This window comes from Bidens hawaiensis, unplaced genomic scaffold (assembly GCF_021521415.1).
Source record: "Bidens hawaiensis isolate Kalapana, Puna unplaced genomic scaffold, B.hawaiensis_p1.1 tig00036241_1, whole genome shotgun sequence".
NCBI classification, from domain to species: domain Eukaryota; kingdom Viridiplantae; phylum Streptophyta; class Magnoliopsida; order Asterales; family Asteraceae; genus Bidens; species Bidens hawaiensis.
The window spans coordinates 60,025-74,519 of record NW_027505400.1 but is presented as its reverse complement, the minus strand read 5'-3'; the positions used below and the strand labels follow the sequence as shown (position 1 = coordinate 74,519).

At 34.1% G+C, this 14,495-nt stretch overlaps 1 protein-coding gene across 1 annotated transcript; it reads left to right on the top strand.

The window, feature by feature from the left end:
- The first annotated feature begins 511 nt into the window (after nt 1-511).
- On the top strand, nt 512-6,717 carry LOC143612944 (transcription initiation factor TFIID subunit 5-like). The gene is made up of 19 exons (XM_077086794.1): nt 512-672; nt 830-911; nt 997-1,075; nt 1,161-1,258; nt 1,356-1,412; nt 1,525-1,612; nt 1,709-1,818; nt 4,406-4,513; nt 4,597-4,748; nt 4,821-4,931; nt 5,017-5,086; nt 5,160-5,196; nt 5,291-5,440; nt 5,559-5,635; nt 5,720-5,836; nt 5,907-6,172; nt 6,252-6,347; nt 6,425-6,500; nt 6,584-6,717. The coding sequence occupies exons 1-19, from the start codon at nt 512-514 to the stop codon at nt 6,635-6,637; spliced, it is 1,989 nt and encodes a 662-aa protein (XP_076942909.1). The 3' UTR covers nt 6,638-6,717.
- Nucleotides 6,718-14,495: the final 7,778 nt, after the last annotated feature.

Sequence of the window (14,495 nt, the reverse complement as noted above, 5' to 3'; positions counted from 1 at the left end):
CTCCCTCCAAGGGGGTCGGCCGCCTAGGGACTGCCTAGCGACTTTTGCAACGTTGAATAATACTATTATGATCCAAATACTAATTTTGTTAGTCTGACCTTATGTTTAGATGAGAAAACAATGTAAATTTTTAGAAATTAGAAAATTATGGCTTTTAGGTCGGGCTGACAATTGGACACCTGATTAAGACACGATTAAACCTGTAAAACAGAAAAGTACACCGTAACTTTTTTACTTTTTTAAATAATTGAAATTAGTTGGCTAGACTCCATCATTTCTCCTTATTGGTACATGAAACGTACAACTGTATTATAGACATGAGATGTAAGGTAACAATGCTAAGGACTTATCTTCTCTGATAAGACTTTTGATGAATTGTGCTTAATTTTAGTTAGACATGATGCCAAGCTGTCAACATTGTTTCGTGTTTAATATTATTGTTTTGTGTACTGATTTGATCTGACAATGATGCGTACGTGGTTTATATATTAGTTACAGAAACATAAAGGAAATGGAAGACGAGTTAGATAAAATTGTGTTTCAGTATTTGAAGAAAAAGGGATTTACACAAACTGAGCAGATTTTACAGCAAGAAAAACAGAACAAGAACAACAAGAATGCTAATGATGCTTCAGACTCAGATCTTACTAAACAGATCCTCACATTCTCTGAGTACTCTCTTTACCCTCTCTTCTTCACTTTGTTCCTGACTATTGATTAGTTATATGCTGTTATTGTTAGTATTCCTCTTTGGAGCTTAAAAGATCTCAGAAGTTTGATTATTTTTTATGGCCATTTAAATGCTTAAGGATTTTGCTGCAAATTTCAGGTCTGAAAATATCCCTGCAATGTACCATGAGGGATACAGCAAGTTGAGATCTTGGACTTATAGCTCACTAGATGAATACAAGGTGCTAATATACTGAATCGCTTCATGTTCTCTACATAGTATATATATTTTATATAGTAAATTTATTTACATTTTAACAAATGCAGCATGAATTGCTTCGTGTTCTCTATCCAGTGTTTATCCATTGCTTCATGGATCTCATAGCAAAAGGTCATCTTCAAGAAGGTAACCCATATTATATCGTGAATTTACAGCATATTAATTGGGATTTGCATTTTTACTTTTTAAAAGCTGGTGCTGGGATTTTCAGCCCGGGCATTTTTCGATACCTTTCGTGAGGATCATGAGATGATGCATTCACGTGATCTCAAAAAGTTAGCCGGTGTTCTTTGTCCGTCTCATCTGGATGTTAGTTACTTGATACCTTAAACCTCTCAACTGTGCTAACTGTTAAAAGTTAAAACGCTTTCATTATGCCTGAATAAATCCTTTCATGAATGCACAGGAGATGGAGTTTGCTCATACTTTAAGGCAGAGCAAAGTGAATATAAAGATATGCCAGGTTAGACCAAAGTTACAGTTTTTTGTTTTAACTTGCAGTTGATGTTATGTATTTAACAACTTTGTGAAACTTATGTAAACGAGTTTTTTTGTAAATTATTATTCTTGTGCAGTATTCTTATGAGCTTCTTCTTCAATATCTACACAACACTAAGTCTATTACAATGCTTGGTATTATCAACGAGCATATAAATTTTCAAGGTAATTTCTTATTTCTTATTACAATTTAACATTTACTTTTGTTTCCATTGTAAAATTGAGTCCATTTTCTAATTAAACTTGTAACTGTTTTAACAGTTTCTCCTGGACAACCTAGCTCAATTTCTGATGATGCTGAAGCGTTTTCACTTGTTGGAAGTGGTCAAGATGCTGCTAACCTAATAAATCAGAAAGAAATACATTGGGGGGTTGGTCAATTTATGGTCAATTTGCACATAGTATATGATAGAGATGATACCATTCCTAAAACTAATTTGTTACATGTATATTCTAGAAGGGGTAATAGTGTCTTTTCTAATAGTGACTATGAGTTTGTTAGAAGAGAGATAGTATAAGTAGGAGAGAATTAGGCATGATGAGATAGGCATGAGTTAATAGATTGTTAGGGCTCCGATGTATGGAGAGAGGGCATAGCCCTGGATCATCGTTGCAACCTTTCCTTTGCGTTTTCTTAATACAATTGTCTATTTTGTTCCTATTATCTTCCCTAAATCCAATCTATCACAATCTACACATATCGATTCTTATCATTGGTCCGACCTGCCTGTGACCTGCCGTTTTATTCTGTTCAATCATGGAAACCCTAACTCAGATGTACCGATTAGATTCCCATGAGCTTCAGATCAAGCAATTACAGACTGATGTCACTGAAATCAAATCTGCTTTGAAGTTATTGGAGGAGGATCGGGCTGAATCGGTGGAGTTTCGAAAGGTGTTTCTCGACTGGATGAAGCAACAAGAGAAGAGAATAGATGATGGTTCATCAGGATCTGGGTTCACCAGTCACGTTTTATCTGCTTCAGGTTCCACATCTGATTTAGAATCGACATTAACTTCCATGTCTTCATCACTTCTTCCAGATCCATCTTCAGATCCGAAAATTGACCTAGTGGTGGATCGTTACTCTGATTCTTTTCCTAATTCGCCATCTCCACTCGCGCAATTGGAGGCAATAATCTCCCATTCAGAAGCCAATTCGTTTGCCGCTGGAGATATTCTACCCAAATCTGACAAACAATCAACCGACCAAGCCAAATTAGGGCTGATAGGTGATAATTGGGCCATATTGGATGATCTTCAGTGGGCTTTGGGCTTCGGTACAGGGGTGGGCCATGATGTGGAGCAGCAAATTGTTATGAGCCGATACTCTCCAGATCTGGACCTTTTTTGTGGGGATGTTAAGTTTATCATTCGGGTTCAAGACTCTCCGACTGCGTTTTCCTCTTTTGCTTCGTTTGTGCGAGCTGATTTCAAGTCCATTCCACAACCTCCACCGCTCAAAAAACAGTTTCCGATGGCAACGGTGGTGTCTATGTTTAAAATCAGCGATCGACGCCTGCGTTGGAAAGGAGGTAGTGTATCCTACATCTTGCTTTCGGATGCCACGTGTCGCAAACCTCTTGTTAACATATATACTGAGCTCGTTCTTTCAGTTCGGGTATCACCTCCTATACCTTTAGTTTCCTCTGTGAGCTTCATAGTGCAATATTATAGACCCCCTATGATTATGGCTGGTTACATTCTGCCACTTGAAATAGCGTTTCAGGAACTAGAAAGCTGTTTGGTTGTTATTGCAATCGTCATCTCCAACCTTCACTGTTATACCTTAATCACATCCCATCTCACTCAATATCAGGGCCATTTCCCTCCTAAGTTGTTTGTTTTGGATTGTGATCCAAAACCACCCGATCCTTACATATATGTTGGCTTCATTCCTTCGGTTCAAGAACGAGATTCCGATAGTTATTCTGACGGGATCTTTTTCAATAGGAATTCTGAAATTTGGACCCCTCATGCTGATCAGGTTCTGTCTTTTGGCGCGTTTGCCTATGTTGGAACTCATTGGTGTTACAAGACTTCAAGTCCGGTTATTGAGTTAATTGTTGGATCATATCATTCGTGGGCGGTGCATGGGAAAGGTTGGCCACCAGACAACACAACCGATCCCAGTCTTGAGGACAAGACTGTTTTGAAGGGGGGCATAGTGATGCTTCCTCAATTGATTGAACAGGTCACTATAAATGGCAACACCTCTTTTCCCAACTCCGCTGCTCTTGTTGAAGATCGACTCAAAAATCAGATTCAGATTTGTGTCACCGAATGCTGCATTAACCTTCTGGTTCAAATCGGTTCCTGCACATTTGTGTTGGTTGCTTTGGTGTTTGACATGGGCAGCTTTGATTTGATTTTGGGAATGGAGTGGTCACATTTGTTGGGTGCAGTAGTTTATGATTGGCCTAATTCCATGATGCAATTTGTTTACAAAGGCAATCCAGTTCCGTTGAAGGGACTCGTGGCTGACCTGTCTTCTCTGGTTGATGTGCCAAAGGGACCTGCTCAGACTACTTCGATGCTCACTGTTCAGCATGTAAATGCAAGTCTTGAGGTCAAGACTTTATTGGAAGGGGGGAGTAGTGATAGAGATGATACCATTCCTAAAACTAATTTGTTACATGTATATTCTAGAAGGGGTAATAGTGTCTTTTCTAATAGTGACTATGAGTTTGTTAGAAGAGAGATAGTATAGGTAGGAGAGAATTAGGCATGATGAGATAGGCATGAGTTAATAGATTGTTAGGGCTCCGATGTATGGAGAGAGGGCATAGCCCTGGATCATCGTTGCAACCTTTCCTTTGCGTTTTCTTAATACAATTGTCTATTTTGTTCCTATTATCTTCCCTAAATCCAATCTATCACAATCTACACATATCGATTCTTATCAGTGTAGCATAATAGAGTTAAAATGATTATTATTGACCCTGAAAGGTTTTACAGTTGCTTGAAGATACAATTGAAGATCGGCTTGATAAAGCAGGCGGTTTGCTCTCAGATTCAGAAAAGACAGAAGGTGATGCCAAAGAAGGGGAGTTAGATGAGAATAAGGTGTTTATTTGCATTTTAGTATATAAATTCTTTTCTTTATATAAATTACAGATAAGCTCCATGTTTAACTTTTTATTGTTCAGAAAAAATCAGCAGAGGGTGGAAAGCAAGGTGGTCCCCTCAAGAAGTTAAAGAAGGACAAGGTTGGTGCTGCAGCAGCGAAAGGTGCTAAAGGGGAGGGTGACAAGTCAGCAGCTGCTCCACGTGTCAAACCAGAGCTTACTTTGCCCACGATGTATTTATTTATTTATTTTTGTCAAATTTTAATATTTGCTATATTTTATTGATTTTTTATTTATTGTCTCAGACCAACAGACGTTGAGAGTTCTATACTTGAAGACCTTCGTAACCGTGTACAATTGAGCAATACAACGCTTCCATCAGTTTGTTTCTACACATTCATTAACACACATAATGGGTATGTATGCAATTAATTACGTATGTATGTAAACCTCTTGCAAACTATATATTTTACTAATTTTGTCTTTGTCTGCTTGCTTCAGATTAAATTGTTCATCAATATCCCATGATGGATCATTGGTTGCTGGTGGATTCTCAGATTCATCGCTCAAGGTTTCTTTTAGCTAATGTTTACTTATTTTTATCCTTTTTTCCTGATTTCTAAAACTTAACTATTTGACACCAGGTGTGGGATGTTGCAAAACTTGGGCGTATGGGCAGTTGTAAGTCATTTCACTTGTTTCCTTTATTTGTTTGAAATTTTGGAATATTAAAGGCTGTTTAATGATGCATGACAAATTTATGGTATGATGCCAGCTATGCTTCAGAGTGAAAATGATCCGGGTCTGAATGAAAATGGTGGAAAAAGAGCTTACACATTGTATCAGGGTCATTCTGGACCTGTTTATGCAGCTTCATTTAGTCCTTGGGGGGATTTTCTTCTATCATCTTCATCAGATTCGACAGGTATGCTATATTAAATAGAGTTGCATCTTGTATCATCTTCATCAGAGTTAACAGGTATGCTATATTAAATAGATCAACAAGTATATGTATTTACGTAATAGTTTATTATCTACTGCAGTACGATTGTGGAGCACAAAGTTCAACGCAAACATTGTTTGCTACAAGGGTCACAATTATCCTGTTTGGGATGTTCAGGTAAAATCCATTATTCCTTTACATATTGTTGTAACTTTCTTTTTCCTTTTTCTTTAATTCCTTAATTTCTTTCCGTGCATGCAGTTTGGTCCATTTGGACATTATTTTGCGAGTGCGTCTCATGACAGAACAGCAAGGATTTGGTCAATGGATAGAGTACAGCCTTTAAGGATACTGGCAGGACATCTATCTGACGTTGATGTGAGTATTAATAATAATATCTGTAACATTACTCTAATTATGTTTATTAATAGTGGTTTATTTTGGGCAGTGTGTACAATGGCATGTGAACTGCAATTACGTAGCGACTGGATCGAGTGACAAAACAATTCGCATGTGGGATGTTTCAAGCGGAAACTGCATGAGGATTTTCATTGGCCATAGGAGTTCAATCTTATGTTTGGCCATGTCACCTGATGGTAGATATTTGGCTTCTGGTGATGAAGATGGCACTATAATGATGTGGGATGTTTCTAGTGGTCGTTGTATCACTCCACTTGTGGGCCACACATCCTGTGTTTGGTCCCTTGCTTTCAGGCAAACTATTCTTATTTTTAACTATATCCAAACAGTCTCTAAATGTGCTAAAAACCAAAATGTTACCTGATGTTTTCAGCTGTGAAGGATCACTTCTTGCATCTGGTGCTGCTGATTCAACTGTCAAATTATGGGATGTGAACACAAGTGTAAAACCACAAAAATCTGAAGACACGTAAGCTTTCCAGTTCTCTTCTTTTTTTTTTTTTTTTTCTAATATCTTATCCATTTTTTCTGTTTTTGGTTACTTAGTAAAAATGGAAATACAAACAGGCTAAGATCACTGAAGACTCTGCACACCAAATCTACTCCAGTTTATTCTTTAAGGGTAAGCACATCACACTAGCTCAAACTTTTGTGCATTAAAAGTAGTTTGTTTCAAGTTTTATGGGATTTCTTGTTTTCTGACAGTTTTCGCGAAGGAATCTACTTTTTGCTTCTGGGGCTCTTTCAGCAAATCTGTAAAATGTTAGTATGCAAATTTGAATATTAGTATGGAAGTTTTCCAGTGTAGTTTTTCTTTTGTTGCTGTCACTACTATATAGTTTTTTATTTATCTTCTTGTATGTTGCAAAACTCTTACTATGAGTACGTAAATTAGTTTTTGGATTTAAGCCTTAAAATCAGTGTACTTGTTGCAATGTTCAAGCTTGAACCCAAAGTAATATTGCCTGATTAATGCCACAAGCTGACTGAGCTTTGCAAAACTATCGTTTATTTGGATTGGAGAAGGTGAGTTCATGAAATGAAGATGGTGTGTTTGATACTTAAAAATATCTAAATATATTAATTTTGGTCAAAACACCTGATAATCTTAAAAAGAAAATGAAAAACAAAATATTTGACATGGGTTGGTAAAAAAATTGATCGCATGTGGGAAACACATTGCGATGGACTATCTCTCGGCAATATTGTCTATAATATTGAAGATAAGATTTTAGATAAGATTCATGGATTGTTGAGTGAGACATATTATTTAGGATTAGAGGTGTACAAAAAAACCGGTTTGGGACCGGTTTTAGGCAAACCGAACCGAACCGGTTTTGGTTTAAAACCGGTTTCACCCAAACCGGTTCCCAACCCAACCCAAACCGCCAGTTTCAGGACCGGTTCCTCTTAAGATCTACCAAACCGGTTTTAAAACCGAACCGGTTTGAGAAAAACCGGTTTATAAACCGAACCGAACCGAACCGACGTGACCAGGTCGGCCTATCTTGTGTCTAAACCGGTTTATAAACCGAACCGGTTTGGGTCAAACCGGTTTTGACCAGCCGTTGACCAAACCTGTTCGGTTTGGGTTTAAAACCGGTTTTGTACACCTCTACTTAGGATCATGGGTTAGTAAAAAGTCGGTTGCACGTGGGAAACATATTGCAATGGACTATCCATCTTTCTATAATATTGAAGATAAGATTTCAGATAAAATTCATGTTTAATTTTTGTAGGTGTTTGTTGGGTGGTAGACAATCATTGTCTGAACATGGTTTAGTAAAAAAGTTGGTCGCATGTGGGAAACATATTGCAGTGGACTTTCTCTCAGCAATCTGTTTATAATATTGAATATAAGATTTATGTCAAAGGTCTTTTTTAGGTGTTTTGTTAGGTAGGAAAATGCTTTGAGATGAATAGATGATCCCTCACAAATTCGTCGGTTAAAGTGAAGATAAGATTTCAAATAAGATTTTTGACCAACGTTTTTAATACAAAAACTTGCTATAGGTGTTTTCCTTTTTGTCTCCGAACCTTCCTATTTTCATGTGTTATACCATTTTTGTTAATTTGGTGGTAATTATTATGTTGGAATCGGCTGTCTCTAGAGACTTGGACATGGGGTGGATGTGAACTTTGAGCATCCATAATGGGTGTGGAACCAAGGTCTGGATGATGTGGATGATTTTGGACGGCTAAAGTTTGTTTCACAAGTTTGTGACTGCAAACTCTATCCATACATCATAGGTGGCAAAAGGTGGGGACCTACTGTTACAACTACACACAAATATATAACATGTGTGTGTATATAAAGTTAGGTTCAAATAAGAAGTTTGATTTTTCTAAGAATGCTAGAAATGAGAGTATTTTAGTCTAATACTTTAATATCAAAACCCACTTAAATTAATTTCAAAAACTCACTTACATAAAACCTAATTACATCTTCACTCATCTCTTACAACCACCACCACTCCACCGCCCATCGTTACCCACCGCCACCACCTCGCCGGAAAAGTCCGAAAAAACACAATGAAAAACACAATGAAAAAAACAAAATGAAAAAAAATACACTATGAAAAAAAAACACTATGATAAAAACACAATTGTATGACACAATATAAATAACACAATGGAAAAAACACAATAAAAAAAACACAATGAAAAATATTATTGTATAACACAATTTTGTAAAACACAATTCGGTAAAACACAATTTGTAGAAAACCCACTAATTTTTTTTAAATTTGTATATTATAATATGGCACTCATATAAAGGATAAAAAGACACTCGTTATTATGGTGAATTTGTTTTTCAATAAAAAGGTCGTAAAAAAAAGTTATGTACGTTTTAAAATGATTGGGGAATTTGACATGTGCCTTGCATGTGGAGAGGGAAAGTCAACAAATGTGTTATTCCTTTTATGCCCTTTACCTTGTGTTCACACTTGATTTCCCCTAAACTAATCTCAATCCTTCATATTCAAAATCAATGGACAAGATTACTTCTTATCATTCATACAAAAAGTATATTTCCTATTATAACCTAACCCATATTATATTATATTATATATATAGGGTAAGGTTAAAATGAAAACCTACTTGAGTTGTGAAAACCCGCGAAAACCCTATGTAACATCGTTTTTTTTTGTTACATGTAATATATGTAACATTTAATACAAAATATTGAAAAATAAAAAAAAAATATTTTGCTATTTTTTAACATTTTTTAACTAATTTTTATATATGTTTTCAGAAGAGAGAAAAAGTTATATTTATATTTACATTTTTTATTCACTTTAATTATGGACCACAAGATTTAAACATTAATTAAAAACATGTGGTTGAGAATGAACTTTTAGAGTTTTCACAACTCAAGTGGTTTTTTATTTTATACTTAGCCTATATATATATATATATATATAAGATTAGGACCCATGTGAGAACTTTTTAAGAATTGAGAACTATGAGAACCATTTTGGACCACAAAAAACCCAAAAATAAAAAAAATCATAAAACAAAAAAAACACAAAAATAAAGAAAGTAAAAAAAGCCAAAGTTCTTATTTATCATCCCGGTTTCTAAAAAAACGTAAAAAGAAATTCTTGGTTTAGCTAAATTATACATATATATACATATATGTATAATATGTACACACATGTTTTTTCATATACATATATGTATAATTTAAGGTAAATAATAATGTACATATGTGTACATTACGTAACTAGAGATTAAATGAAAGTATATAAATGTGTATAGGTATAATATGAATTTAAAAAAATCGGGTTTTTCTTTATTATACATATATGTATAATATGTACACACATGTTTTTTCCTATACACATTTGTATAATTTAAGGTAAATGATAATGTACATATGTGTACATCACGTAACTAAAGATTAAATGAAAGTATACATATGTGTATAGGTATAATACGAATTGAAAAGAAAAAAAAATCGGTTTTTTTAATGAAACCGGAATGAAATATAAGAATTTTGGTTTTTTTTACTTTTTTAAAATTTTTGTTTTTTTTTTGTTTTATAATTTTTTAAATATTTTTTTAGAGGTTTTTTTTAGTGGTCCAAAATGATTCTCAAAGTTCACAATTTGTCAATAGTTCTCTTAGGATCCTTACCCTATATTTATACATATATATATAATTTTAATATTATGTGATGGGCTTGTGAAGGTTTATTGTTGTAAAATAAAATGGAGATTTTTTAGAAAAGTTTGAAATATGATATGACGTTTTATAGAGGTTTGTTGTTATAAATACTCTTAGAATTAAATTAAGTGCGGTAATGTATGACAGCTTTTGCCTCCAACTGAAGTGGAGGTAAAACATACTTTTCAATCTAACTCTGCACGAAGTCCGTTGTTGACAAGTTCTTCGAATAAGATAGCTAGTACGCTACATGGCTACATAGTAAGCAAACATGCTTCAAATTTCTTTAGTAGTTCTTCCAAGTTAAGGTTTTGAGAAGAAAATAACTTCTTGTTCCTCAAAATCAATTTTTTTCTCAACTATGGTGCTTTTGAAAATTTTGGAAATGTAACTATAATACAAAAATATGTTTATTTTATTTGTAATATCCAAAAAAATGAATTACATAATAATATACAGTTAGATATACACATGACTTTAACACAAATGACTTGTTATGAACTAATATGACTTCGTGCAACTTAAGTCAACTCACCATCACATGCCAAAACCCACTAAGGTCCAAAAGTGTAAAGTTAATCATATCAACTTTCTAACACTAAATAATTTGTTATCGCATAGCATGGCTTTGTGTAACCAAAATAAAGTCACTAACACATTGCAACGCTCGTAAGTGTACAAATACTCATACACATATCTTTAACAGCAAAAAAGCTTGTTATGACCTAATATTACTTTATGTAACCTAAACTAACTCAATTTACTAACACATGACAGGTTTTTTTATTTTTATTATTATTATTTTATTTTTTTGCGCAAACCCAATTCGATCGCCCATACCATACCAGCTCATTTAGAAGAGGCCCAAACCCACCAAACCGAACTGGTGACATGCCCGGTTCTCGATCCAACCGGAAAGGTCCGATCCGACCTAATGGCCTATAGCTAGAAAACACCCTGAGAAAACATAGTCTATATACCGGCAAGAAAATTGATACATTTCACATAAACTTGCATTATGAATTAAATAGTTCATGAAGATATACTTTGGACACTAAATTATATATCTGTCCAGTATCATTAATACCATTCTGGTCACTAAATAGCTACAACATTTGTGATCGCTATGATTTTGTTGCAAAACCGTCGCAGAAATGATAAATAAAATACTTAATTAAAATTAAATTATAAACACAAGTCTTCAAATAAGTGAAACAAGGTATAACTAAAACTGGAATTATATTTACTGTCGCATACCGGTCGCGAATTATGTAACCATTTTATTTCCGTCGCAAACTATTAAAAAATGTTTAAAAATATAAAGTAAAATTTTAAACCTTCTAAAGTTTGATGTTTCAGCAGTTGTGCACTTGTACCCCAAACAATCTTGAATTAAAATTAATCTCGTAATGCTGGCAGTTTTCAGCACCAGCTTGTTGAATATATTACAAACATATTTCACTGTTTGCCACAATTAATGGTAATGTGGTATGATCACTAAGGTCTATACCGACAATTAAAAGTAGACCACTATAAATCACTTCAACAAAGATTCACATAAAAAAAAACTGAAGAAAGAATTGCAGATCTCAAGAGGCTGATTGATGTCTTTGACATTAGTTACAGCATATCTTGCACACCATCAAGCCCATGGCCGGCGCAATACCTTCAAAATATGTTATGCACGTTGATAGCAAACGGGACACAATGTTTGGCATGAATGATAGAAAGCTCTTAATTAAATGGCTACTGGGCAATTTCATAGAATATAAACCAAGTTTTAAAAGTGTTCTAATTCGATCCCTCAAGTTTAGAAAGTGTTCCAACTAAATCATTCAACTTTCATATTTTATTAAATTAAAGGTTTTACCATGTGTTTTAAGTTTTCCTTTTTGTTTCACTTAAGAAATCTTTTTATCTGTGTATTGATGTTGACGTTAAGTGGTGGCGTGAATTTTATTTTTTATTTTTTTTAATTTAACTACATATATTACAAATCCCGACCCCATATCTTATCCTCCATTGCTTTCTTGACGCCCCAAAAAATCGGTGAGACTCGATTTGAAGAGTTAGTGACCCGATTTAAGGAAAATTTGCCTGAGGGACCTAATTAGAACACTTTTAAAACATGGTTACTATTCTATGATATTTTCCCATAATATTAAAAGGTTACTTAGCACTTACTCAACTTTATAAAACAGATTCATTGATAAAATGAACCATGCGCCCTTGAGCTTCTCGGGCGCAAAAAATCGGTCATGCCTGTTTTAAACAAAAACAAAGAAATAAATTATTAAACTGGATTTGCATCTTAGATATGTCTTTCTGATCAAACTATAAAGATTCATGGGAGTACATCTTATGTGGTGTGATTCAAAAACATTACGGTTTAAGACTCGAGGAAACTAAATCTAAGAAGATCGATAAAACACTTGGAGAATTCCCTTCAGCATTCCATCCACTACATTCAAAATCAACAAGAATAGAATTAACCTCCAATATTCCCCTAGATGCTATGTAACCAAACTCATCTCTTCGTGTAGTAGTGTATATAGCTAGAGAACTATGGAATGATATCTTTAAATAGTGGTTGTTAAAATCGAAAACTCAACCTTCAACTTTAAACACCAGGGAAAAGAAACCCTTGAATAGAATGTCAAGCATTTCTTTCATAAAATGTTAGGCTCACAGGTTTGTTTGAATGGGTGTATTGTGACTCATTCTTGTGTCGCCAAAGAGGTATAACGTATCATCTCTATCCACTAGGCCGGTTCCAACCGGTGTGTTTGTTTTTAATACAATTGTGCAGTTAAAGAAAAAGAAAAGAAAAACATTAAAAATAGTCAAATTAACCAAAAATCTTCAAAACAAGCAATGACTTCTTGATCTTTAGAAATAAGCAAATCTAAAAAGATCGACCAAATTAGAGGTTGGCAACTAAGCTCATTCGACAGATAGAGCACCCGTGTAGCCAAAACATAATACTGCAAAGTGTTTCTATCTGAGTTAGACCATCTATAAGATTTTGGTGTTAAATATTGTGTGACCACGGACCCAATTGTTTCTATGTGTTATTCTATGCCAGCTACAGGCGCCCCTCTACTTAACGTGCTTAGTTGACAACTAATATGGAGATTACTTTTTAAAAATAACTAAAGGCCTATATAAGAGCACGCACAAAGACAAAGTTCGGCTCCTAGTCCGAGATTGGAAAGATTTTATTTTCTTACAATATAAAAAAGACATGATCTAAAAACTTAAGTGAATAAAAACGCATTAAGGCTTCATAAAATGTTTCTATAAACCCTAACAGAGCCTAAAACTTCTTCAGAGATGCTTCTTTGATGCAGCAACCATTTCAGACATTGCATAGAAGATGTCACACTTAAGAAGCATATAACCAAGGAGGAACATTTAGTTAGTTATAGTACTCAATATGCAGTAGATTCAAACATGAAAAATACTATTTAATTTGTATAAAGACAGTTTAAAAAGTCCTACAAATAATAAAGGAAAATATTGTAACATGCTGAAAGCAAACACTTAGCAACAACTTTCAACATCAAGAGCCACATTAAACAAGCCTCATTGGGGTCCCCCCACAGCCCCAGGCCTCTTCCAAGAGCCATTACAAAACTAATATTTAAAAGTCACTACATGCTCTTATTAGTCTTCTAAAACTTGAAATTAACTCAATCTTTAAAAAGCACCATCTCTTTGAAAACACAATACAGATTGCATATTTCATATTAGTTTATTGTGATCACAGTATAATATTAACTAATATTATCAAGCAAGTGCATTGTTGAGTAGAGCTATAAAGAAAAAATAGAAAAAAAAAACATCAAAGGAACACCGTTATACTAATTTGAATAAAAATTTAAACTAAAATGTACGATTCACTGTAAAAAAACATAATCGACAACATCAAAATGAAACATGAAACTACGTAAATAAAAATAAAAACATGAAACTTACCATAGTGTTGTTTGCTTCAATAAAGAATAGCATTGATCCAAGTGATAACACAACCATCCAAAAGCACAAGCTGATGCATTAAGATCAAAAGAGACAGCCTTCTTTAAAAAGATTACCATGCTGCAAACTTTGCTACATAAAAATAAAATATACGCACACATGTGTATACAACAAACTAGCAGATTGAATCATAAAAACCTAAAAACCAACACCAGTTAGTTTATATATATTTAGTATAGTGAAGATCATAGCTAATATGGCAATTGACTTTCAATAAGTTCAGTGGCTATAAAATTAAACACACAAACTACATAAAATTGAGGTATCACCTCTTAAAGTACTGGTAAACTTTGATTAAGCAATTAGTGTAAGTGTGCTGCCAAACAATTAAAATGCTAATACTTTGTGATCGGTATATATAGATTTCTCTTTACTTCCACAACTTTAAGTTTTATACACACACTTGAGA

What these genes read in the sequence shown, in the direction of transcription:
- LOC143612944 (XM_077086794.1), top strand. Translation starts at nt 512, where the DNA reads ATGGAAGACGAGTTAGATAAAATTGTGTTTCAGTATTTGAAGAAAAAG. An exon ending in ATCTTCATCAGATTCGACAG is followed by an intron (nt 5,441 to 5,558) that starts GTATGCTATATT and finishes TATCTACTGCAG; the next exon opens with TACGATTGTGGAGCACAAAG. An exon ending in ATCCTGTTTGGGATGTTCAG is followed by an intron (nt 5,636 to 5,719) that starts GTAAAATCCATT and finishes CCGTGCATGCAG; the next exon opens with TTTGGTCCATTTGGACATTA.